General features: G+C 38.7%; 1 protein-coding gene across 5 annotated transcripts in view; it reads left to right on the top strand.

The window, feature by feature from the left end:
- The window catches only part of CENPC (centromere protein C), a 28,248-nt gene extending 5,128 nt beyond the window's left edge, over positions 1-23,120 (top strand). For 2 of the 5 annotated variants that reach the window (XM_051789562.1, XM_051789567.1), the window contains exons 7-19: positions 527-727; positions 1,316-1,695; positions 2,368-3,217; positions 3,798-3,836; positions 4,436-4,507; positions 5,057-5,130; positions 6,073-6,141; positions 7,233-7,337; positions 8,155-8,253; positions 10,825-10,923; positions 11,214-11,368; positions 11,817-11,907; positions 13,398-19,708. In XM_051789562.1, the coding sequence (XP_051645522.1) occupies positions 527-727; positions 1,316-1,695; positions 2,368-3,217; positions 3,798-3,836; positions 4,436-4,507; positions 5,057-5,130; positions 6,073-6,141; positions 7,233-7,337; positions 8,155-8,253; positions 10,825-10,923; positions 11,214-11,368; positions 11,817-11,907; positions 13,398-13,471 (2,308 nt within the window). In that variant the 3' untranslated portion in view covers positions 13,472-19,708. Of the gene's footprint in view, positions 1-526; positions 728-1,315; positions 1,696-2,367; positions 3,218-3,797; positions 3,837-4,435; positions 4,508-5,056; positions 5,131-6,072; positions 6,142-7,232; positions 7,338-8,154; positions 8,254-10,824; positions 10,924-11,213; positions 11,369-11,816; positions 11,908-13,397; positions 19,709-22,913 lie in introns of those variants that run through there. The other 3 variants (XM_051789563.1, XM_051789565.1, XM_051789566.1) reach the window with 3 other exon arrangements.
- Positions 23,121-26,055: the final 2,935 nt, after the last annotated feature.

Below are 26,055 nucleotides of genomic sequence, written 5' to 3'. Positions count from 1 at the left end.
ATCATTCCTCTCACTCTGAATAGACAAGTTTTTTATACGAAATAGAAAAACTTAAGCTGTGATTTCTATCTCCCCACTGGAAAATTTGAACCCCAACTGCAATACTGGCCAGTGGTCCTTACCACAGTTCTGCTTTCCTGGAGGGCTGAGCCTGTAGGGTAGATCATAGAGATGGACTGACACTGATCCCATTGATTCCCATTGATGGAGTGAGATTGGGAAGACAGTGTACCTACAGTCTAGGAAACCTGACAATTTCTGAAGCACATTAGGACAAATTAAGAATTTGTCTTACTGAGCAGCCTTTACTTTGATCAAGAGTCACCATAAGACTCTGTATTGCTTTGGACACATGCTGCTGTGCTGGGAAGTACTACAGCTAGGCTGTGTTTCAGCAAATTACCAAGGGGAAACTCATTCCTAAGTGAAACACTGTCAACAGGAGCATCTGTTCTTCCTCACAATACTTTATTGTGCACTCACAAGATTTATAGCAATATATCTGAATGTTGTTTTTCATACATAGATTATCTCTTGATGGCTGGAATACACCTGCTGCAGCAAAGAGCTGTGGAGAAGTTGAAAATTTGGAAGGACCTCAGACTGGGAGAGATGAGCAGGTTGTTCTTGTGCAAGGAACAGAACCTGTTGCTACATCTGTGCAGAAAGAGAAGACTTTCTCTTCAGCTCTCTTAGCAGCTGTAGCAACAGGAACACTTCGACAGAGGTTTGTTTTGAGGCTTAATATGGAACATAATTTGCTATTTAAATAACTCTGGTCTGAATATCGGAACAACATCCTTTTATCTATAAACAAAGTCTGGGAGCATGTTTTGTGATAGTTGAACATTACTTAAAAATGCCACTTGAGAAAGGGTTTGAATGGTTGTTTCAAAATTTTGTGTAGAATTTAACAGTGCTCTTGGTTTTGTCTGCCAGTAAAATGGTGTGTTGAATAATGTCTGTTGAACAGTGTTTCAGATAGAGCCTGAGATGTTTTGATAGGTAGCCTAGAGGATTCAGGAAAACCTTATGTGATTTTGAAGTTCACAGTGAGCAAGCAGTCTTTTTTCAGAGCTAGTCTGGATCTGACTGCTTACATAGGAAATTGACTGTCCGGTTGACTGTCCAGCATCAGCAAGAAGAAGCAGGCCTTGTGCTCTTTTTGGAAGCTTAAAGAGCAATGAATGAATGCATTCTGAAGAATGTTCTGTACTGTGTTTAAGTGTTCTGGAATCACCACTAGATCTTAAAGATTGAAAGTCAATTTACCCCACCGCCCAAACTGATTTGTCATTGTCACTCCTTTCTGTAGATATTCAGCCTCGATATCACCTCCATCACCTCCTCCTGTGAAGGATCAAGATATGGAAATCGAAAATGAATGTGAATTTTTAATTGATGACTCAGGTGGTGCATCATTTACTTCTTGGATTTCAATACCCAGTAAGAAAAGAAAACCAAAAAAAGATGGCTCTGCAACTCCTGTTTCTAAATCTCAGCCCTCTGAACAGAAGAAGACACAGAGTAAGAAAGGCAAGAACAGGAAAGCACAGGTTGAAGCACTTACTAAACAGAAACTGAATAATCTGGATGTTGGAGCCTTTGACATGAAAAGAATGTCGAAATCGGATCCAATCTCTAACAGTGAAGGAAATGTCCTTAAATCTCAAAGCCAAAAGAGTATTCATACAGGTAAGTTCTTTAACAGCTCCTTAAACTTTTCCTTCCAGGTCATATTACTGGATTATTTTGTGGTGGTTTATTAGGAAATTATAATAAAGTAGATGAGAGACATTAATGGATTCCTTTTTGATGTTTCAGTTCCACAGTTAGATTTGGATGTGTATGAGGCAGTGAGACAGAGTGTCTTCACTTTTCCCATCCTCTTTGCCCTTCCTGTTAGGATGTTAAAAATTAATTTAGTGGTGTTGTCTTTCCTTATGAGCTGGTGTAGAAGGTAGGTACCCACATGGTAGGGTACGTAGGGTAGGTAGGAAGGTAGAAGGTAGGTAGGAAGGAGGTTAAGACGCATGCTTCAAACTGAAGGGGATTGGATTTTAGGAATTATTTGTGAAAAGGTTTGTAGCAGGAAACACTGAAAACTGGATAGCAAGCTAAATGTAACATTTCTGCTCCCTTTTTTTCTGTTAGGAAATACTGGAAGTACACTAAAAAGGTTTTTATACACTGTAGTTTAGAGAAGGCCTTCTTTTAGCCTTCAGGGACAAACCTGGTTTTGTGATATCTGTTGTTTGTTTGTTTTCCAATTTTGATTTTTTGGTTTATTTTTAGGCATTCAGATGTCAACATGTATCTGTTTAATGTAAAAAGGTATTAATGTCCAAATGTTTTGTGTATTGATAGGAAAGACTAAAAAGGATGCACTTAGGCAAGACTCTCCACACCAGAAAAAGAACACATCCTGGAAACCAGAAGCTGAAGAACTGATGTTGTCATGGTCTGGATTGGAAACAGAAGCATCTGATGCAGAAAAATGTAAAACAAGGGTGCTGCCAAGTGAAGATTTGCCTATGCCCTCATCTGGGCATCAGCAAGAACAGACTGTGTCTCCAAAAAAGTCTGTCAAGTCTTCCAAGAATCTGCAATCAGCTTTAAAAGCTTCTCAACATTTAGATAAGAGGAAACAAACTGCTAAGCAGAAACTTCCTAAGGTTAAAGTAGCTAAGAAAGTGGCATTAAGTCCAAGGAAGGAGCTTAAAAAATCTGTCCAGAAAAGTAGTAATAAAAAACCTCAGTTGCAAAGAGAGAAGAGTTCTGACAGTGAACCTAGTGAAGAAGAGCATGAAAGAGAGCCTGTAGATTTGAAAGATGTGTGTACCACACCCTTGCGTCAGAAATTAGAGACTCCTGTGATTCAGAAATTGACTGTGTCTGAAAAGCCTAGAAATGTGTTGCACACATTGGAGTCACCTGGTGGTGCAAATAACCAATCTCCTGTGAAAGCACTGCAGCATCCCATGGACAGTGTGAAGAATTCTGAAAAGAAGCAGTTGCCAGCCAAGTATTCAGGGAAGATACCCGGAAAGATTCCTTGCAGAACCAATAAAGCTGTTTACTCAAACCCTGAGGACACTGAGTCTCAAACAGATTCTGACAGCTCTTCTGTACAGAACATGGCAAGGAAAAAACAGAAGTTATCAGATGTAAAAATAAAAAATAACAAAAGAAAACGTAACAGGCAACATGGACCACAGTAAGCTTTTTATGTGATTCCTTATAAGTGTGGTATAACTTGGTAGATAATTAAACACACCTTGTTAACTTTTAAGCAGTGATGGCCCAATTGAACTACGAGATAGTTTGAGATTGGTCAAATAGTTAATAGAGAAACCAAGTGGTGTAGTCAACATCCTGTTCTCAAATGTGGGGGCCAAATCTAGTGTCTTTTACACGAGGAAGTTTGTGCTGGTTAAACTGTTCTCATGAGACTTGTGTAGTAGATCCAGTTTAATACAATCCTACCACCACAGAGTAACTTCACTGTCAGGTTTGTTGTATTTTTAAATAAAATTTGGAAAATACAGCATTTAATTCTTCAGCTATTGTATATATTTTTGTGGATGTAACTTTCTAGTCATAGGCAATCTAAAGACGGAAGTTTAAGGAGTCTAAAACCAGTTTTTAATAGTTGTTCTTTGCATTGTTTTAAAATTTTTTTTAATGTTTTTTTATGGTTTTGTTCAGGATATAAAATTATTGACCTACAGGTTCCTTTCATTAAGTAAAATTGACTCAACCCTAAAATGTACTAAGAATAATTTTTTCTCTTCTAGATATTCCTTTGTGGCTGAGAAGGCTGTGAACTATGAAAGGTAATTTCTTGAGTTGTCTGAAAACCTTGAATTTAATCTCACTTCTGCCCCACTGAGACAGAAGAGTTTGGTAGTACTACCCCATTTGTGCTCTACTAGTGAAGCACCTAGTAGAAAAGAATTGTAATTCATGCTTGAGGATTTTAAATACTGCATTAATACAGTTAATAAACTAGTAAAATTTTTCCTCCTGTCATAAATAAGGGGTCATAGTAGGTTTCTTGCCTTACGGGATTTTTTTCCTTCGAGGTTTGCTCCCACATTAGTGTGTGATTTTGGAACAGAAATATCAGTGCTCCTAGAACTAATAGCAACTGTACTAATAAAGTTGCCATTAAGTGGGGTATAGAGCTGTATCTATGATCCAAACTTTTTGCACGTAGATAGGCATGTATCTTCCCCTTCATGGGATGGGAACTTAATGAATGACAAAGCAAACAGGAGTGGCAGTCTGTGAATTTATTGAATTCTTAAGCAGTCATTCTGCAGAAAAATTTGGGGTTTTTAATTATAAGGGAGACTACTGCAGACTTACTTGGACGAATTTGTAGTGTAGGTTTGCTAATTTAGATAATTTAAATGCATCTTTTGGAGTTTAGGTGGATAACAGGTGAACTTCACTGGCACAGTAAAAGCAGTGAAGCACAGCCACAGATGGAGGAAGAAGGAAGGTGAAGGGTACTGATGCTAAGGCTGTAAGAGAGGTCCTGTTAAAAGTGATTTGGTTGCTAAAGAATCTCTGGTGGAGTCACACATATAAATTGTCATGTTATGGGGGAGATTTCATGACAGAATACTCATTACAAAGACAAACTATTTTACTGTCCATTCCTTATAGTATGCAAAACATTTCTTTAAAGCAGTTCCATAATCACGGTATATGGAAAATTGTTTGAAAGGTAATGCTACAGAAGAAAGTATCTTTATTCTGGAAGGGCGAAAAAAAGAAGTTTAAGAAACCTGTTTAGAGAGGAGGTGTGAACACTAATTTTTCTGCCTGGTGACTGAGTAGAGGAGCAGTTGATGAATTTCAGACCTATGATTTCTAACTAGCAGTCATTTGCTTTAGTGTCTAATCACTGTAGACAGATGTTTAAAAGAAAAATAAAACCCAGACCACATGATCTGAAAAAACCTTAAATTTTATATATATGGTAGTGCTATAATGTTCCTTTGACATTTAACATCTTTAAGCAGGTTTATTTTTTATTCTTTTGCAGTGGGCCTGTTCTAGAACATTGTGATAAATTTGATTCCAGCACTAAGTCTTGTGAACAGTATGATACATCATCAGGTAATGTTTAAAGTTGATATTTTTCTTGCATTTTATGTATAAGCTTCTTATAAACTGTAACTGATGGTTCAGTAATTTCTGTTGTATTCAGCTTGTCCAGAACAAATGCGGATTTTATTGGCTGTGGTTACATTTCTGTCCAAGTAGGTGGACAGAATGCCAGCTTTATGTTGTGTTAGCTTTGGAAGAACAAGCCCTCCAGGGTTTGGCATCAAGCCTACTGGGATAAAGTTATCGCTCCAAAATATTTTGAACACATTTTTCAGGCTCTGTTTGTACCAGTTTGATGTGTTGCCATGTGATGGTACTAAATGCAATCACTTCAGGCCACCCTGGACCAAAGTGTACAGCCTGATGGCCTGTTCACCCAAGAATATTTTGGTTTGGGGTGTTTTATTTGGTTGGTTTGGTTTGTGGTGTCTGGTTTTTTTTGAAAGTTTTATTTGTTTGGTTTGGATTTTAAGTTTCACAACATGAGTTGTACATGTCATAATGAACATGAACCCTGGAGATAAAAAGTCATTTTGTTAGTGTTTTAGAGCCAAAAGTGAATATGCAAATGTTATTAGTTCATGCAGTGCTTTCTTCAGAGACTTAATTTTGTGTGTGTTCTTGTAAGAAGTTTATTCTAAAGCTAGGTTTGAGTGATATAAAGCTGAATGACCTTGCACTTTGTCATAATTTGCCAATGTGTGTTTTATCAAGAGGGATAGGTCTGAGGAATATTTACTTGAATATATAGTTTTCATGTAATTTTCAAGCTTACTGATTGCATATACTGCTTATCTACATTGGGTTTCATACATGTTTATAGCAAAATGTGTTAAGAGGGAACACTATCATTGGGACTTGTATTACCCTTGGTTGCTTTTAGTGGCTATATTGAATAAAAGTCAGGAATAGTAAATGCCTATGGTGGTGGTTTTTTGAATGTGTTTACAGAGACTTTTGATGACTTGAATTACAAAGTAAGAGATCTGTTGTCAGACAACATAGCAAGGCATAAAATAGGTAAGATTATTTAAAATATCATAAGGTAAGTGTGTAAATACAAATGTATTTCCATCTTGATGTAAAGTTTGCTGAAGGAGACTGGCATGCAGCTGCACACTGAGCTACCTGCACTGAATGTATTCCTAAACAACTGAGTCAAGACAAACCCCCAGTTCAGTGAGAACAGAAGAGTTTGTATTAGTTTTACGCAGTATAACTGACGGTGCAAATAACCTGCCTTCTGTGGTGGTCTGAGTCTGGATAGGATGGAACAATGCGTGTGCAGTTGATTGCAGTCCCGTGCTTGTCTGTTTTATATTGGTTATTTTTTATGACCTTCATTATTATTTTATGCACAACACTTAGTTGTCTACCTTCAAAAACTATTTCATCAAGTTTTTTATATTTACCATTTTTAACATTTAAATATCTTGACTAATTTGCTCTTAAAGGGCTTTTATTCTTCCTTACAAATACTAAAATGTATCTTACTGTATTCATATATGGCAGCTTAGACAACTTGAAAGTTGAGACTATGTAATAAGTACATTTGAAGATAAATATCTGAGAAATCTTGGAAGTACGTGGAGTTTCTGTTGGCAGAAGTGCCATTCTTCTGGACCTTAGAAATGGGACTTGTGAATCTGAAAGAGGAGGAGCTGCGTATGCAGTCTCTTATTCTCCCCTTGCCATAACTAAGGCAGTGCCTTTTCACTGTTGCTAATGAAATCCCTCAGATTTAGGCTGGGTCCTTAGTCTTTGTTGAGAGCTTTGTCTTCACAGTTGTAGCGTGTTTTCTGTCCTTGTGCTTGAGCTCCTAAGGTCCATGTCTCAGTGATTCACTAAGATACATAGAACTAAGTATAATATAAAGTCAGTGTGGTGATTGTTTAAGAAAAAGGAGAGTGAAATAGTGATGTATGCAAAAGAGGGCTTTTGTCAATATTTGGATCCCATTTTCCTGTCACGATAGCAATGTGATATAAATATCAGCTGGGAAGTGCTGACCCCCCCTTGTGATACAGCAAAACAGGAAAGGATACTTAATATTTTCCATCTCTGAATTTTCCTTTCATGTTTCATATGAATTATGTCGTCCTTCAAATTAGTAATGCCTTCCAACACACCTAACGTTCGTCGAACGAAAAGGATACGGCTGAGACCTCTGGAATATTGGAGAGGCGAGCGCATAGACTATACTATGAACTCTTCAGGTATTAGTTCCAAAATACCTATTTGCTTCCTTCTGATGGGGCAGTAAAGAAAAATCTGTGGGTTGATCTTGTGCCATGAGGACTTTGAGAGGCTTACTTTTGGGTAATTTTTTTTTTTTTTAGAGATTATTTATGGTCACTAGCTATTTAGTCACCTTTCCATGTAGTCCTTTTCATTCCTGATATTCCCTTGTCAGCTGAAAATAGCATCAGGAGAGTATGTTAAGTTACTTTGCCTTCACTGTTTAGAGAAGAACAGAACAGTTTCTCTATACTAATAGGTTTATTACATCAGAGATTGTGTATGATACTGGAAAAAGAGACAATCTGCTGGATCATTCATTGGAGCATTTCTCTTTGTTGTGAGGATTGTTTTCCAGAGCAGATACTCTAATATTTTATCCAGTCTCAGTGTTAAATTCCCTAAGTGAACAAATATATCTTGTTCTCTTGGATTTTTTCTGACCAATGCAGCCTAATATTTTGTCCTTTCTTAATTAATTAATTTGCTTGAGAATAGTATTTCTTTGTGTTCCTAAAACGGATATTTTTTCTTAAAAAATTGCTTTCATATCGTGGCTTTCTGAAATGCTCTGTGACTGAAATTTGATAAATATTATTTTCAAAATCTCTCAAGTTGCCTTGCACTCCAAAATACTTAATAATGAAAAACTTTTTGGTTTGTTCTGGCTTTCTAAAGCTGTCTGAAAATTTCAGCATCAAGGAAGTATATTCTTGGTTAAAATGCTTGTTGGTTGTGTAAGTTTTTAAGGTTACTGTGAGTTAGCAAGCTTTGTTTAATTTCCTTTTGTTTCAGGAGGGCTTGTGATTAGTGGATTAGTGCATCCAGAAACACAATCTCGCAGTAAGAATAGACAGAGGAAGGATCGTCACAAGCAGAAGGCCAACAAAACAAGTATGAACACAGACTTTTTCCCTTTTGATACTTAAAAACAAAGTTATCTGTAATCAAATACTCTATTGCTGTAAGATATTCCTCCTGTAACACTTGATTCTCTCTGTGGATGAAAATAATTTTATAACAAAATCTATTAATGTGATGTGGAAAAACCTGTTCTTACTTTATCTGTAGCAATGCTGTATATTCTTGTTGTAAAAATGTTAACTTTTCAGAAGAAAGGAAGAAATACAGAACATACCCAGAAGTGTTGTTGTGCCTTTAAAGCAGGGGTAGAAAAAAAATAAACTGTACTTCTGTTTGTGTTCAGGTCATGATGCTAATGTGCACAGTTAAGGTATAAAAACTTGTGGTCGTTTTACTGATACCTGTAATATCACATCTAAAAAAGCAGTATATGGTGTTAGTAGAGTCTCAAGCTTTTGTAGGTTACATACAAAACCACAACATGGTAGGTGAAGAGGGAGCTTTAAGAATAGTGCATAAAATGGTTCAAAGTGGGCAATAAATCTGTGTTTAAACAAACAGGAAGAGGAAGCTTAGCTAGAACCTCTGTGACCAGAAGATAATAAATATTTAGATAGTGTTCAGAAAAGCGAGTCAAAATTCAAATGCCAAATTGTTTTTACTGTGCAATCTGGAAGATGTTTCAAGAGCCTTTCTTTGTGGGGACTGTCTAGAACTGTTGTTTGAAACTGAAACATTTCTCTGTGAAGTTACAGAACTAATAAAACAAATACTAACAAGAATGGATAATGCCATATGGTCCTAACACAGTTCTAAACTAAATCAGGGCTGAAATAATAATCAGAGAAATGAGGAAGAAAATGGTCACTGTTGGTAAAAATATCTGATTTTCTAGAGTGTTTCATGTGAATTTTATCCCTTAACTCAAGAAGAAAGTGGTAGGACTAGAGAAGGTTCAGGGAAAGCTCATCAAAAACATGAAAGGACTTCTGTGCAGAAGCAACTACGTGGTGAAGACTCCTCAGCCCTCAGGGGAGTTCTGTGGCGGCCTGAGAAAGACCTATAAAATCACAAGTGGTGTGGAGAAGGGAAATAGGAATAAATTGTTTTATTGGCTTTTTTTTTATATGTTTGTTTTTAAACACGAGAACTAGAAAGTATGGCAGGAAGATATGGAGAGCTGAGTTCTTTAGCAGAATAAGGTGACCATTCTCACTGTGTGCTTCCTGCCCCATAATATTGTGGACAAAAATATTTGTGTAGATTCAAGACGAGATCTAGATACATTAATAGGAGACTTAACTGTCTAAATATGTATGAGCTCCAGTTTAGAGGTGGGAAGTATTCCATGGAAGTGCCTCTGTTATGGCATTTTTGGGGATGGAAGGAGTACCTGCTTTTGGCCACTGATGGGAGACAGAATCCTGGTCTAGATCAATCAAGTACAGTTTACGTTGTAATATAAATAATTTGCAGCGCATGTGAACCTGAGCTGGTAGTGACTGTTTATGTCGTATCTTACAAGAGCTATTGGTTGCTTTGGGTGCATTTGAACTGTCTTCCAGAAGTGATCGATTTCCTCTCTAACACACATCCATCCTCAGAGATCCTTTGCTCACATCCTTCAGTTTTAGTGATGCATGTAGGGACTGTCAGCTGAGTAAAATTTCTAGCACGAATTCTCAAATCTTATTGATACAATAAAAATTCTGTTGTTATAGCTGTAGAGTTACACCTGATGCTGCTTACAGAGATGGTTATGTTGGAACAGAGCTGTTCAAACACAGCAGCTTTCTTCCTACTTCTGACTGTCTTGGTGTAAGGGTATTTAAGCAGCCATGAGTGCCTACAAAGTGCAACAGCTTGCCTTTAACATGCTGCTTCTGGTTGCATTTAAAGAAATTTCCTGTGCACTGTAGAGCTAAAATTGTCTGCTTATGAGAATTCTTCAAGAGAGCTTTGGGATATTCTGTTGTGAACATTTTCTAGCATCTATTTTCTGATTGATCTATCAATCTGTCATTGATTCTTAGGATATTTCCTACTCTGGAAAAATCCTTTTTATTATAGAAATAGTTCTCAGATTTACAACATACAGTGAGATTCCTGTAATGGTATTTCTTGAGAAAAGGATAATTGGACATGCACTTAGTCTTTAGAATGCTTTATCTCTTAAATCTCCTTTGTCAGCAATAGGTAAAAGCAAAAAAACTTAGTCTTCATCCTATATTTTATATCCTCTCAGCATCTGTTGCTAGAAAAGCACTTCTCTGAAAATACAGATACTTCTGAATAAATACTGTTGTTAATAGCACAGGATAAATAGTTGGCATTCCCCTGGGAAATTTCTTAGGATTTAGAGAGCCTTCATCTATTACACACAGAAATGATTTCAATGAAAATTACATTTTCAAGGAATTGTTACGGATGGTTTCCTTTTATTTAAATGAAGTGTATTCAGTCTTTTTAGTTCACTTATTAAAACAAGTTTAAGTACTTAACATGTGACATTAGAATTGTGGAAAAGTTGTAGTTAGATAAGTTTTTAAAATGCATAGTGATAATTTCTCTGATTTTGTTTTGGTTTCTTTGTTTCCTCAGATAGAAGAGAGATACCTGCAAGTTTGGATCACAACCTAGCTGATACTTCTAAGCCAACCATTGTACTGGACCCAGAAACAAATGAGGAGGTAGTTCTAGGTGAGCTGAATGATGTGACCAAGGGACTTTGTGAATTATATAAGCTGTGTTTAGACTGATAAGAAAAAAAATTGTTTATGCCACATTGGGCATAAAAAGGTAAACTATTGAAATATTCATTGCTCTTCTGGAGAAAGTTCTGAGGAAAACAAAAAGTGTCTTGATTTTTCAGCTAAATATTGAATATAGCTTTTGAAGGTGTTGCACTGAAACAATATGTAATGCATTGAGCAAATAACAAGACTAATTATATGATAGCATTAATGCTAATCTCCTGGACTTTTTTGTAGAATGTGTTAACACTGAAAGCAGTCACGCTTGCTCCTTCAAAGACGAAGCGGTAGAAATATACAAAAATCTGAATACATCTGTTTTTGCAACTGGTAAATTGATTTTGAAACCACTTAAGGAAAAGGGACACCAGTTTGTCCACATGGATACAATAGTAAGTGTGCTTTTTTCTTATTTTTATAAAACTGACTGTGTAAACAGGAGATCTTAGTGTGGTTGGAAGTAACATATGAAGCTGACGGGTTTTTCAGGGGTTTTTCCTCCCTTAATGCGCATAAACGTTAATGAATCATTTGCCAGAGGTACTTTGCATGCACATTGCCCTCTGTGTCATACTAAATCTTTATGTCTATGTGCACTTACTGTCTAGATGTTGCAGGCAAGACAGAAGTATCAAATAAATAAGATGACCCCATCCCCCTTTTGAGTTGTGCATCTTATTTTTCAGCAGTGTGGGGGGGAAAAAAGGGATTGCAGTTCTGCCAGCTTATTTTGTTTTTTATCTTTGTTACAACATGTGTGCAAATGTTTTCTGGGATAACTTTCTTAAATGTTTGCAAAGGAAGTATTGCTAATCTTAGAATCCTTTGGCTTTCATTAAGGCTTTCCATATTATCCGCGGCAAAATTATTGTTACATTACATAAGACATCATATTATCTGACTACAGGAGACTCCTTCTATGTTCCTCCAGGTGAGTACATGTGTCTAAAACCAATTTGTTGGAGGTGGTTGAGACTGAATTAGCGTGCTAGGAATCAAAACCAAACTTAATGACTGAAAGAGAGATGGAATAGAGAGTGGGAAGGTATAGGGTTATGGAGATGGAATGTGACACAACACTGGACATGGGTTGATAGTCTAATTGTTGAATGCAGTGACTCACATACTGCTTGCTCGTGTGAGTTGGCCTCAGAGTTTTGAAGACACTACCAAGTTCTAAGAGTAAATTTCTCTTGGTATTCTGGTTCTGTCACTAGCTATAATGTTGGGGAAACATCACAGACAGCTTAATATAGTGGTATCACAGACAGCTTAATATAGTGGTAGCTAATATAATTGTTTTGGTCATCATCTGCTTGCTGTTTTCTTCTATGTAAAATTATGAAAATCCATTTGGGTCAGTTCTCCATATTTTGTGCTTTGTGTTTGATATATGGAAGGTGCAGAATGTCTTGTTGAATGGGTCGTAACTTTGTATGAGTTGTTGAGCATTTAAAGACCTGATTTTTGTCCTTCTAATGTAAAAGTAACATGAATTCCATATGGGAAGCTGTTCATCAGTGGTTTAAGATACTAATCAGAAGATTTTGTAGTACTTGTAAAGCGAGCTGTTCAGGAAGCTGTAGAAAGCTTTTGTATAGCTTTCTTCTGAAGAGGCTGTTTTAGAAAATGACAAGTTAGCCCTTTTTCTCTGTTAACTTTTCAGCACAATGTCCTGGTTGAGCAATCATTGTTCAACTAATGCTTGATGCTTTAAAGCTTTTTTTTTTTTGGTGTTTATTCTTAAAAGTTTAGGGCGTCTGCAGAGGCATTTTTTTGCTTTTTGGGATATTGGATTATATAAAATGCTGGAAGTTTCATAGGACCATAAGGATATATAGTTCATCTCCCAATCCTCCCTGCTTCTTCCTGGCTGGTCTTAGTATGGCTGGATGGGCAGTGCAGTGTTTGTGGCAGGTGATCTCTGTAAGTCATTGTGTGGCTCTTTATGAATGTTAGGATGTTGCTCATTCACAAAGCCTATTAGATGATTCTATTTTGTGGTCATGTTAATGAGCAAATCTCAAGTGAAATCTGCAGGTAAGTTTTCATTTTATTGATAGTTTATTATGCAGATTTTATTGATCATTTCTATAGGAATAAATTAAACTCAGTCACCTTAAAGTTTTATTGTGGGTTTTGAGAGCTGAGAGCTCAGGCCTGTTACATTCTTTTCAGTAAAAATTTTCTAAGCAAAGATGCACTTTATCCTTACCACAGGTTAAAATAGGTGACACTAGCTGTATTCCTTGTCATCTTTTTGAAATGCAATGACCTGTCTGTAAGAGTGGCATCCTAGATTAGAAGCTAATTTTTCTTCTGCTAAAATATATGAAATAAAAATGCACTTGGCTGAAGATAGGACAGAACTTGAAAAATTGCTAGTGGCTCCTAAAGAAAACTTACTCTTTTTATTTGTAGGAAATGGATATAACATACGTAATCTTCTGAACGAAGAAAGTATTCTTCTCTTCACGCAACTCAAAGTCAGGTGAAGAACCTTCTGCAGAGAAGTTTGCTGAAACACTTGTCAAGCTTTTGTATGTTGTGGAGTTCTTTTTACATACAAAAAATGTTTGAGTGTGCCCACCTTAACATTACAGATTAAAACAGAGCAGGTGAAGTCAACATAAGAGTTGGGAACAAAACCAAAAGAACCTCAGTAGTTTGCTTTCAAACTAAAATGAGATACTGAAGGGCCTCACTTTGCATCAATTACTGTTCTTGTGCCATCCAGTGACAGAAAGATACAAGTATAAAATATGTGGGTATATTTATTGTTCCAAATTGTATCAATATGCTTAATCTCCCTAAAGATGCTTAGCTTGAAAAAATGTTGACATCTTCAGCTAACATCTGATAGATAGTCTTAACAACTGCCTGGTACAAACTGCTTAGAATAATCTCTATTTAAATGATGAACCTGCTGTTTGCATTCCAGTAATTGTTGTCTGGGAGATGGGCTGCTGAAATGTTTGTGTGCTGGGGTCCAGCCGCCTTCTAAATATGCTAATGACAGGCATTTGTTCCTTGTCTGGCAGCTGTATGATTAGTGCCTCCAGTTCCAATAGTAAAGCAGGAGCTTTTAAGTAGGAACTTATCAGTTGTGTCTTTTGTGTGGAAGCTGTGGCCTGATTAGCTCTGAACATTGTTGATAGCTTTATTTTGTGTAACAGTGATAGGTCATTGCCAAATGTATTACTTTAATAGCTCCTTTTGATTTCCTTGCTGTGTTCGGGGTAGTAATAAGGACCTTTGGGAAAGCTGTAATTATACTGTATACTCCAGAAGCCAAGTCTAGACAGCAGATGGTATACATAGCATTTGTCTCCCAAGCTCTTCAAGGTTCTTCTGACTGAAGATAAACTACAGCTATTCTGATGGGGTGCTTTCTCTCTCTGGTCACTGCTGTCCTCAAAGAGAAGGAGATAAGGAAAATTGAATTGGAATAGAGAACTTTTAAGGATTTGAGGATTGAGTATTGACCTCATAAATGATTTTGGCCATGATCTTTATGCTAAATCTAGAGTATACAATAAGTAGGACAAATGAATTGGCTTTCAGCTGCCAGCTAACTTTGTGTGTCTGTGAAAGGGCTTGGACACCAAGACTGCCATGCTTCTGTGAAAGATCCTTTAGACTGGGGAGTCTGAGATAATACTTGTTGTCATTCTCTTTCAAGTAGTAGTTCCTGTAGCTAGTGCATACTGACAGTGGAAATACTTGGTAGGGGTTATGTGACATCTTTGCATTCATGGTTGGGTCACATGTAACTGGAAAATGAAATAGGAACATGCCTTTTGCCATTTAGTTCTGCCTCTGTCTTGATATGAACTATTTGTATCAGAGTTCAGACTACACAGAAGGAACTTTTTTCTCAGCTTCAACTTTTGTAAGCAGTTTGAATTAAAATAAAAAAAAAGTCATTTAGTTACTAAATATGAGTTTGATGTTGACAGCTTTTCTGAATTTTGCACTTGAAATGGTCTCTTTGAGATCAGAAAGATTCAAATACTGTCCTTTCTGTGTTGGAGCCATACCAATTACCAGACGGGCATATATGCTGTCTCCACTGCTTTAAGGAATCCCACCCACTAAAATATTTAGTTTTTAATCTTTCAACTCCTCAGGCCTGCAGAGGTCTGGAACTTTGCCGCTTGGAAAATGAGTAGAGGGCCAGCATTAAAATCAGGTCTCTGCTTCTAACCCAAGCATGTGTCCCCGTAGTCAGGCCATGGATGTGATGGTCTCTGATCCCAGCAGCTCATCGGTTCCAGTTGAAAGTCAGAACAAGAAAACTTTGCAGTTGTGTTAAAGGCCAGGGAATTTAGAATGAAAATACTCTGTGAGTTTTCTTCAGTGTTACCTGTCTGCAGATTGAGTAGCGGAAGGATGGATACTTTGTTAAGGGTTAGTGAACGTGTATGGACTAGGGAGCTCATGACCCTAAAGGAAAGCATGGATGATGTTGTGGCAGAACTCAACAGACTGTTGCTTGCCAGTGATGTGTTTTCATTTCGTGGACTCAAATGAGAAGTGATACGTTACCCTTCTCATATCAGGCAGTGATGTGTCTTCCCCCACTGCACTGTACAGGCACTCTGCAACAAGGTTTTGAGTCGATTTTCTTTTGGGTCAAGAGTAAGTGGTGAGAAATATGTCCTTCAGGATGCTTCCTTAGGCAGAAGTAACGTGCAGACCTTTTCCTGACACAAGCTGGAAAGTGCGGGTGTTCAAATGCAGGTTTGAGGTCAGCGTGCCTGTTTGTGTTTTCCTAATTCTAAGTCTAGGAGTGTCGACAGAATAGGGTGGATTTGGTAAAGTATATCGCTTTTTAGTCTGTATGGATTTGTTGCTTTCTGGCTAGTTGGTTTCTTGGGAGAGATGTCCTGTGTGATTCGAAGAGAACATTTTGTAGTTGGATCACATCTCAAAATGTTTGTGTTTTACTTCTTTTTTAAGAAGCAATACCAGTTGTGCCAAGGGATGTTCGCTGGAATATCGCTGTAGCTTAGCAACACTTCTACTGTTTGTCAGTAGATGGGGCTTCAAGCACAGTTGTTTGTCCTTTGCTGGCCTCTGTGTTCCATCGAGGTCTGGAACATGAAAGGGAGGAAGAAGTGTGTTACAGGTGGAGATAAATTGAGTTGAATTCTGTTGCAAGGAGGTGTAAATCAGTTGCCATTAACAGTAGGACTTGGTACTAAATGTTGCTAGGTTCATTCTGTTAGCATGGATGTTGTACTACTTGCAGCCACTTTCTCAAAATTGTTTTTTAAATCATTAATGCACTGCAGGAGTTCTTGAGTTGAGCTAGGTTGTTTGCTGTTGCCCTGGATTACATTTTAATTTTTTTTCTTCAACTGGACACTTGTATGAAATTTGCTTCTGTATCATTAGCCTGAATATAGTGTGGGGAGGTGCAAGAGGATCTTCAGAGTTCCAGGACTTCTATGGCTGCTGAGCTCTGCAGCGTGTCACTCAGTAATCAGTTGCTAGTCAGAAGCAGCAGCTGATGTTTCAACTCTGCCTGGTCTTGGTTTGGCTCCATTTTCGTGTACATCAGGCCAAATTGGATATTGCAAATAAAAAAGCCTTTTCCAAAATGTGAGTAGTTCGCATTCTTCTTCCTGCTTATGTGTGATTCTTTTTACAAGCATATTTTCTACTCTGCTGAGTAATCTCACTTCCACTGGCTACTGTGGTTTAGCCAGGTTTTTGTTGAGCTAGGCTGAGATTGGTTAGCCAGTGTTACCTGCGGTGGAATGAAGTTGGGAGCATTGTTGTGTAAGAGACATGGCCTTTTCCACTGACTGTGAGATATACATACTGTTCCTGGAGGATGCATAGTGATATCCTGGAGGATATCCCTGTTTTAGTATATTAATTCATTGCTTTCTGTCAACAGTAACTGAGAGAGCTGGAAACAAAAGCCAAGTCACATATTTCAGCTTCATGTTAGTAGGTACATGTGTTCTGTAGTAGGTACTGTGGTAACATCCAGAGACTTGTTTTAAGGTGCTTAACTGAGAAGTCCCACCACAATAAAACATCAGAGTTTTGAAGGCTTTGGCTCCCTTTGAAAAAATTACAGGTTAGTAGGTTCTTTTGCAAATCTATCTTTTTGTAGTTCCGTTTGGTTAGAAAGCTGTTCCTGTTTTACTAAACAAACCTTTTGCATCTTAAAGCAGCAGAAGAATGATTGCAGAACTGTCAGATATGTATGCACATCCATATTTGTACAACTCTGTAAACATAAAATAGGAGATTGTGAGCTGAGTAATTACAGAAAAAAATAAACAGGACCAATAAAACAAACTGTTGAGGCACATATACAGCTTCTTCTGTTTTTCAAGTGCACAGCTAAATTTAAATTAACATTTGGAGAATACAATAAACCTAAAGAGCTATTTCCTCATTTCATAACAACTGAAAAGGCATTTCAGCACAAAGGAATATTTCTTACATTTTTACTGATGTATAGACTCTGCATGATGTCTTTTGTAATACAGGATTTACTTTAAGTGGTGATTGATTGCAGATAATACATCTAACTGAAAAGCATGGCCCATGCCTCTTTAATGGTATTGACAGCTGTTGTAATTGAATATCTTAATCTTTCCAAGCTGGTACATTTCCTTTACATAATATCGTGTCACTTCATGGATGTTCACAAATGCAGTCAGAAGAGATCTCAAAGCCAAACTTTTCTCAGATTGCATGGACCAGCTTCATTTAGGATTTGATAACCAAAGTGATTCCTATGGGTCAATTCTACAATGAAAGTGGTTGATCATCAGTCAAAACAGTCAGCTGCAGATTCTTAGGGAAGGAATACATTAAAAGATGTACCTCCAGACCTGCCCTGTGTCCTAAGCCCACCCACAAAGCTCCTGTTCTGATCTGCTTCAGTTAAACTGTGCCCAAGGTGCACACAAAGGTTGTAAAACCACATGTACTTTGCACTTCTTCTGCGGTCGTCTCTTGTACGGAGCACAAGAGGAACAATGATTGAAACAAGGAGCTGGAAGAAGCAAAGTGTTTACTTTGTCAGTCTGACTGTTCAGTTGAGATACAAATCTGAAAGTATTCACAGGAAAAAATATTAATGTCCAGAATAAGACTTTTAACTTCTCTTTGCACCTTGATAGCTAAGGACTTTTAAATTTGAAAACTGAAGAATTCCAGTACTCTTGACTAGTATTCAGGAAGTTTGCTAGCTGTTAACACACGTTATTTCATTTATCTTATTAAATTTTTTCATTGTCCTGGTGTTTAAAGTTGCCTTTTCCTGAGTTTTCAGTAACAGTAACTGAAATGAGAATTGATCAAGATGGCAGATGCATGATAACGCTGTGTGGGTATCTACTGGAATCAACATGCCATAAAGAGGGAGAGGAAAGGAGTGATATCAGAGGTGTAAACATAATGAAGAGCTGTATTAGTGTGCAAAGGTCTTGCAGACTAGGTTATGGAAAGGGTTTTCAATGAAACTCAAAAACTTCAGAAAGAGATGGGTATGGGTAAGGGTTTCTGGTGTTGGTGCCATGAGGACACAGCTGTCTGTACTGGTAACCTACGCTCTCAGTTTGGGATTCTAATAGTGATACGATTCGTGTGGTTTAAAATCATTATGTCATCTTCTCTAAAATGACAGCATTCAGCTAATGAACATGATGTATAATCCACTGAAAAAGAGGCCTGAACTTACTGAAGTTTATCCTTTCTTTACATTAGCAACATTTTTGTGTCATAGTACAGTGGGAGTAATTCCAAGAAATGAAAACTAATTATGAAAAAGTTTTTTTCAAACACAGTCTGAACTTGGAATTTTATTGCTGATGAAGAGGGAGCTCCCCTAGGATACAGTAGCCTATACACTGAAGAAACTGAGTAGTTCTCCTATATTTCAGTTAGTGCCAAGTCAGCTCAGAGGCTAATTAATCAAAACAAATTTACAATTAAGCCCAGGAAGGAAGACTAATTAAGTAGACAGTTAAGAAAAGTGCTGAAGAAGGGAACAACCTTAAGGGGAAAGTATGAGACTCCCAGTACTGGCCCATGAAGGACAATTAAGTGATAATTGCAGAGAAATTTTTGCATCCAGCAAATGCTGTCTGCCTTTTATTATGGCTGATTTTTCTTATTAGTAGAAGCAGACATTTACCTGATGAGCAACTGAGCTTTACTGTGCACTCTTAAAGTAATTCAGAGGTAAAGTAGAGAGGTCGCTGCAGGAACAAATTAGAACACAGCTCCCATACTTGAACAGTATTTTAGGTAGTGAAAAACCCCCGCTGTGTTTTAAAGATAAACTTACTTCAAATGTTTTCTTTATTTGTCTTTTCATTTTGTGGCATACTGAGTCCATGTTAACATCTTGGTTAACTTTTCAAACATAATTTTCAAAAAAATTACATTAACTATCAGAATTTAGAATACCTTCATTTTGTTTGTTTGCTCACTCCACTGAAGTTCACAGAAATCATTACTTTGTCATGAAATGGTTCTGTTGCTTACGTCCCTTGTATTGATTTTGCATGGTCAGGTAGTTTGGAGGCAGGGGGGGTGCTACTGGGGGGACTTCTGTGAGAAGCTGCCAGAAGCTTCCCTCATGTCCGACAGAGACAATGCCAACTGTCCCCAGTGTGGACCTGCCACTGGCCAAGGCCAAGGCAGTCAGAGAGGGTGGTAGTGCCTCTGTGATATCATTTAAGAAGGAAAAAAAGCAGAGAAGAAACAGCCCTGCAGACACCCAGGTCAGTGCAGAAGGAGAGGGAGGAGGTGCTCCCGGCGCTGGAGCTTGAGATTCCCCTGTATTCTGTGACCGTAATTGAGTGAGTGATCTCTCCCTGTCCTCATCTCAACCCAGGAGCCTTTTGTTATGTTTTCTCCCCCCCCATCCGTCTGAGCAGCTTTGGTGGGCACCTGGCATCCAGCCAGGGTCAACCCACCACGATCCTGCACCCAGTGCTGCATGACATACTTGTAGTTTTTGATGGAAAAAAGGAGGAGGGACCTGTAACAGGAGAACAGTTGTTACTGAAAATAATTTAGATTCTCTTCTGAAGGACTGCTTAAGCTTGCAAAGCTAATCAGTGGTGAGATGCTGAGGGCTGCAAATGAGGTGCATGCCCCAGACCTCCTGTGTCCCTCCTTGATCATTTCCATTGAACTGTGATGCTAATGTAGTACAACACCTCTCTTAATTAATTTGACTTAGCATGGGCTAAAAATTTGCTTAAATGTCCACCCTTTTTTTTGGGGGCACTTATCTGGAACTTGAATTATTTCAGAAATTACAATGAAGGGTTGTATCCTCAAATATTAATGAAAATGTTGATAGTAATTTCCTTTTCTTCATGAAATTCCATGTTTACGTGCTGCCACTGTGATGCACTGTATCCTTCTATAAAAGTTGGCAGTTGTGTACTTGAAGTATCTGCCCAAGGTGTATTTTTGTCTCCTTTTTTCTTCTTCCTTTTCCTTGGAACAGGCTGTGGAATGAGGCATTCACCTGCCACTGTTTCAGCTCAGCTGCTGTATCAAGTTTCAATCTGCTCCTTCATTTTTTGTCTTGCTACCTAAACTAATTTCTTGCCCTATTTGGATGCATTTCCCTTACCAAAGGTTTCTTTTTTGTCTTTTTACTGCTTGCAGGGATTGAATAAATTTTTTAACTCAGTTCCAGGTATTTGAATTATTTCAGAGGTGTTCTTGTACCTGAAGGTTCCTTTGCTGCCTCTCCTACAAGTTTTGTACAGGCCCTGGCAAAGCTCCCAATTTCACTCTCAGAGAAGTGATGCAAAGCTTTCTTTGGCCTCCATTCTTTGTAAGGCTTTTGTGTAGTTTTAATCCCAAGGTCATTTTAGGATGTCACTGGCAAGGTGTTTGCTGTTGTCATCATCTGCTGTTTTCCTGGCTGCAGAAACAGAACTGAGACTGCTTCAGGCCTGCGTGGTTGCCCTTGAACCTCATCCATCTGTTGAGGCTGACTCTGTAGTGCTGAAAGAATCCATCCCAGCACTGCTCCCCATGGCCAGACTTATCCCAGAGCCTCGTAACACTGTGCTTCTTGCTCCTCTTGTAGCACTAATTCAGCATGCTGGTGACTTCCTTTGCCTTGGCACAATCTTGCCATGGCTCTGCCATCACTTAGGCACCATGCCATACCCTGATTTTGTATTGGCAGGCTAGTCCAGGCATTCACCTGCTCTTACATCTTCATTCCTCTTGCCAGTGGGAATGCAGTTTGGCACCAGCTGGTTTTGGCACAGAGGTCTAGCATGGCAGCACATGCCCACTGCTGCAGATGTGGGTGTGGTTGTAAGTGCCCTCTCACACCCTGTTGCTGTTTGACTATTCTGGTAAATGCCAGGACAAAGTAATCTTCCTGGGCTTTGATGTTTCTGCTGTAAAGCTTGGGTGGCCCCTCAGGATCAGCTTCATACAGTTCTCTTGGAGATGGAGTTGAGACCTGCCAAGCTCATTTGATATATCCTTCAATGTGGAACTGCTCTGTCTACATAGTTCAGAACCTTTTATCTCTGTTCTGTCTTACCCAGTGCCACGGGTGGGAGTGTGTATTTCTAAAGCATGTTAGAGTATTTGTGTACACACTTGGCATCCTCATTGTTGTGGTAGCTGTGGAGAGGTCAGGAGGTACAGAAGAGATCAGGAGACAGAAGCTCGTATGTGGCGAAAGAGCTTACCTGTATCCAGTGCAACTGGATACAGGTGGTCCTGGTGAGCAAAGTGTTGGACCAAATGCCTTCCAGAGCTTCTCTCCAGTCTCAGCCATCCTGTGAAGTCGGAGACTCCCATGCTGTGGAAGCTGCTCTTCTAGAAGTATAGTTCATGCTTGTGTTGGGAAGACCCTGATGCTTTACACCTCAACTGGAAAGCAGCCTTTTCCATGTTGCACAGCAGGCCATCCGTGTGGGGTGTGTGGGGTGTGCCAGAGCGCTTGGCTGCTGGTGAATGGCCACTGCTATCCATTTCTCCACAGTAAAGGACAAAAGGTGCATGCTGAGTTGTACTGCAGCTGTCAGCTTTGACTTCCCCTTTCTGGTCTTTGCCCTGAGGAGTCCCTCTAAGGCAGACACATACCTGGGTTTGATGAGAAGTCCACTGCTCAGTTTGGGCGAATTAGCTAACAATCTTCTGCACATAACATTTTACAAAAATGTATTTTGATAGTGTTATTTCCACTTAAAATTCTTAACAGCAGTCTTCATTCTGTGCGGGCTTTAAACCAGCTTGAAATTTGGCATCTTGTGCAGTCCAGGCTATCAAGTGGCTGCTTTTCCCATATAACTCTACATGTGGAGTAGCAGTCCTCAGCTGTGACTTGGTGTGGTGAGTTGCATCAGACATTATTCTCTCAGCAACAGTTTTAATTCTGGGATATTTTCCCTACTGTAAGCAGTTTTGCGTGACCTTTGGGACTGTGGACCAGAGACTGGGGACCGTTTGTGTAAACCTGAGTTTAAATGAATTAAAATACACACAAGATTTCTATAAAAATAACGTGAAACTCACATGCACGCTAAATACTGAGGCCTCTAAGTCCTTCACAGAATACAGCTTTTTGAATTAGAAATAGCATAAGAAAATACATGCAGAGCAAGTGTCAGTGCCACAACCAGGTGTGATTTTGACAGCTTCAAATTTTGCACAGATGAACACATTTGTCAGAGACCACTGTTAGTTAAATTAAATTAGGCTAATGTGCTCTTTTGAGCATAATTGAAATTATACTAATATTTTTATTGATTTGGCACCGGAGTAGGTGAATGCTCTGATGTCCTTGCTGCTGTGAGTACAATTTGCTGTTGTTCCACTTTACTGTCTGGTAATTCCCCAATATTATGGCACAGATAGGCCTATTTTTAACTGTGTTAATTTGAACGAATTTCTGTTCTTTTTATAATTTAGACCGAAAGCAAGAAATACATTGTTGGATACCTCTTCCCCATAACTTTACCTGCAAATTGAAGATCATCTAATGCAAAGGAATTCTAAAGAACACTGAAGGTTTTCATCTGACACTCCAGTTTTAGGGACAGGTTGTTTCATTGATCTTAAAGATCTTTCTTCTGTGTAAATAGTAAATACATAGCTTGTTGCAAATTATTTTTTCCTTTGTATCAATAAATATTAAGTAATGCAAATCAGTTTTGATCTCTTTGATTTTAAATAACTTTAGAATTGATTTTCTAGCTTTCCATGTGGTTTTGAAAATGCAGGTAGTTGTATGAGTTTGACTTGTAAATATTTATAGATAATGTAAGTTATCTTGAGTGGCTTCAAAGATGCCACCAACTGAAATTCTTCAGCTGTTTCTTTGGAGTTGTTTAAACTTTCAAAAGGGATTGGAAAGTAAAATAGTTTCCATTAGAAAGAATCATAGAATCATTAAGATTGGAAAAGACCTTTAAGACCGTCGAGTCCAACGATTAACCCAGCACTACCAAATCCATCGCTAAACATGTCCCTAAGTGCCACATCTACGCGTCTTTTAGATACCTCCAGGGAAGGTAATTCCACCACTTTCCTGACCAGTCTGTTCCAATGTCTGACCACCCTTTCAGTGAAGAAATTTTTCCTAATATCCAATCTAAACCTCTCCTGGTGTAACTTGAGCCTGTTTGCTCTTGTCCTGTCACTTGTTACTTGGGAGAAGAGACCAAGCACGACTTGGTTGCAGCCTCCTTTCTGGTAGTTGAAGAGAGCGAAGTGGGCTCCCTGGAACCCTTGACCTTGTTGAACCTCTGATACCAGTGCAGATGAGACGTGAAAAAACAATATTCCTAGTTGATGGGGGCTTTGGTTGCAGTTTGAATCCCCGGTGTTCCTGCCAAACTTATACAGAAGCTTCTGGTACGTGCAGAATTCTTTTGGTTTCAAGTAAATCTAAACAGAGCCACATTTTGCTACAGCACTGTGATTATTCAGTACTCTTCATATTTGGTATGTGATGACTTACTCTCTCCTCCACATTTTCTATGAAATTTTCAAGGTGTTTCCATTTAGCTGGAGATGGTGCTCCCTGAGAACAGGTCTTACATAGTCATCAAAGTGAAATAAAATAAAAGCACCTCCCATCCCTTCAGGAAAATACGGTCCATTAGTTTTTCATTTGCCAGGAGCATCAGTTTTTAATATTTTTCCCTTTACCTCTTTCTCCTGGGAATATCAATCTGCATAGATTTATTATTAATTCCACAGCAATGAGCTCATTTTCTCAAAAACCTTTACAGTGGGAAGTAAAAGTAGGTCTCCCCAGGAATTCCCTAATATCCAAATTAAACTCAAGTATCCCTGTTTTTGTTGTAAGTGTTGTAGGGCTGTCCAGCATTTAAAGCTTGGGAGTCTGGATCAGTATTAAAGGAGTTCTTGGAGGTGAAAGGTTGAGGAAAAGTCCTCCTGTGAATAACGGCATATTATACTATGAATGATAGTGTATTAAGTTATGTAAACATTGCAGAGAAAAGGAGTAAGACAGGGTTTTCTGCTCCTGGAAGGTTCTGAGAGCTCTGTTTATAACATTCATTCCTGTCAGCCGTGCCCAAGGAGCACTGGTTAGCATTTTGCTGGTGATAGCTTTGCTGAAGGGCAACATTTCCACCTGCAGTTCTTGTGGTTCTCGAAGCCCTAACTCGATTCCAGTAAGTATTTACCATTATTTGAAGCAGCAGAGAATCTGGCTCTGCAGCTCAGCTGCCTGTGGTCTCTTCTGCGTGCTGGGTAAGTGCACACCTTGTGTCTGTGTTACTTGTGTCCTTGAGCTGTGCAAAATGGGAAGGGGAGGGTGGTGCTGTCGTCCAGAGAGCCCAAACCTGACGTGCCTTGAGCACTGTTCTGTTCTGGTCAGCGGCTGCGTAGGTTGCTTTGTAGGATCCCTTGAGCAGGACCTGGATCTGGGGTCTCTTTTTCCTCACCCTGACTTGTTCAGACAGGGTCATGCTCTCTTGTCTCTTGCGGTCAGACATGAGGAATCAGGAATGGTTACTGCTTTTCTTCTTTTCAGTGTTTCATCCGGAATAGTCTTTGTCACAGTTTCTTGTTAATTGGCTCAAACCAATGCATTGGACAGAAACAGAAATAATCACATAGATCATGAGCTGTATTTTGATAGTCAGGAAGATTGTTAATACATCTTTTTCTTTTGCCTGCCTTAACCTGGAAGAATCAGAACATTTGCCCTTCCTATGCCAATTAGTTTCAGTCATAACTTCACAGAAGGAGGGCAGTTCCAGTAAAATCTGCACAGTGACCCAGTATTAACTTTTCGGAAGCAAGGAGCTTTGTCTGTTACATAGCTGTACTGTTTGAAACTTGTCATGTTACTGGAAGGTCTAAAAAGTTTGAGGAGCTGTAAGAAGTGATAAACTGGCAAAGTGCACAGTTCACAAGGGCCACAAGAGAAGCTGAAGCTGAGTTTTTCTTGCATGTAAAAGAAATTCAACTTAAATCTTTGTATCTTGGAGAATAAAAAGTACTGGTTTTAAAAATTGTCTAAGTCATCTGGCTTTCTCCACTGCATGGCAGGAGGAGGTAGGTTATCCCATAGCTACTGTAGCCCAGTTGCTGGCATGGCATGTGCCACAAACCAGAGAATTGCTGCTTGGGGATTACCAAGCCAGTCCTGAGCTTATGTGCTTATTTGTGCCTTGAGATGCATTCAACACAAAGGCAAATGCTTGTACCCTAGACTTGAGAGCAGGGACACTTCACATTGTCCAGTGGTGGCAGAAGAGATTATTAAAAGTCGCATTTATTACATGTCTTTGGAAGCTCGGTGTTGGTTTTACTATTTGAGTCCCCTGTGTATTTTCAGTATCTCGAGTTAAACAGTTCCTCTCCTGCAGGAAGCCACTTGGTCACACCAGTATGTGGTCTGCTGGTGCACAACTGCTTTCTCATGGGATTCAGCTGTTACTAGAAAAAGACTTTCATTTCTCTGCAGATAAGCAGGTTTAACTTGTCTGTTAAGGATCCTATGACTTTTAATTTTTTTTTCTGCTTTTCTGTTTTGAACTCAGTATTATCCATACACATGCTTAACTGAAAGAAT

The sequence above is a fragment of the Manacus candei genome, unplaced genomic scaffold, assembly GCF_025592945.1.
Source record: "Manacus candei isolate 608988 ecotype Guabito, Panama unplaced genomic scaffold, ASM2559294v1 h1tg000028l, whole genome shotgun sequence".
Lineage (NCBI taxonomy): Eukaryota > Metazoa > Chordata > Aves > Passeriformes > Pipridae > Manacus > Manacus candei.
This window is presented reverse-complemented; position numbering and strand designations above follow the sequence as displayed.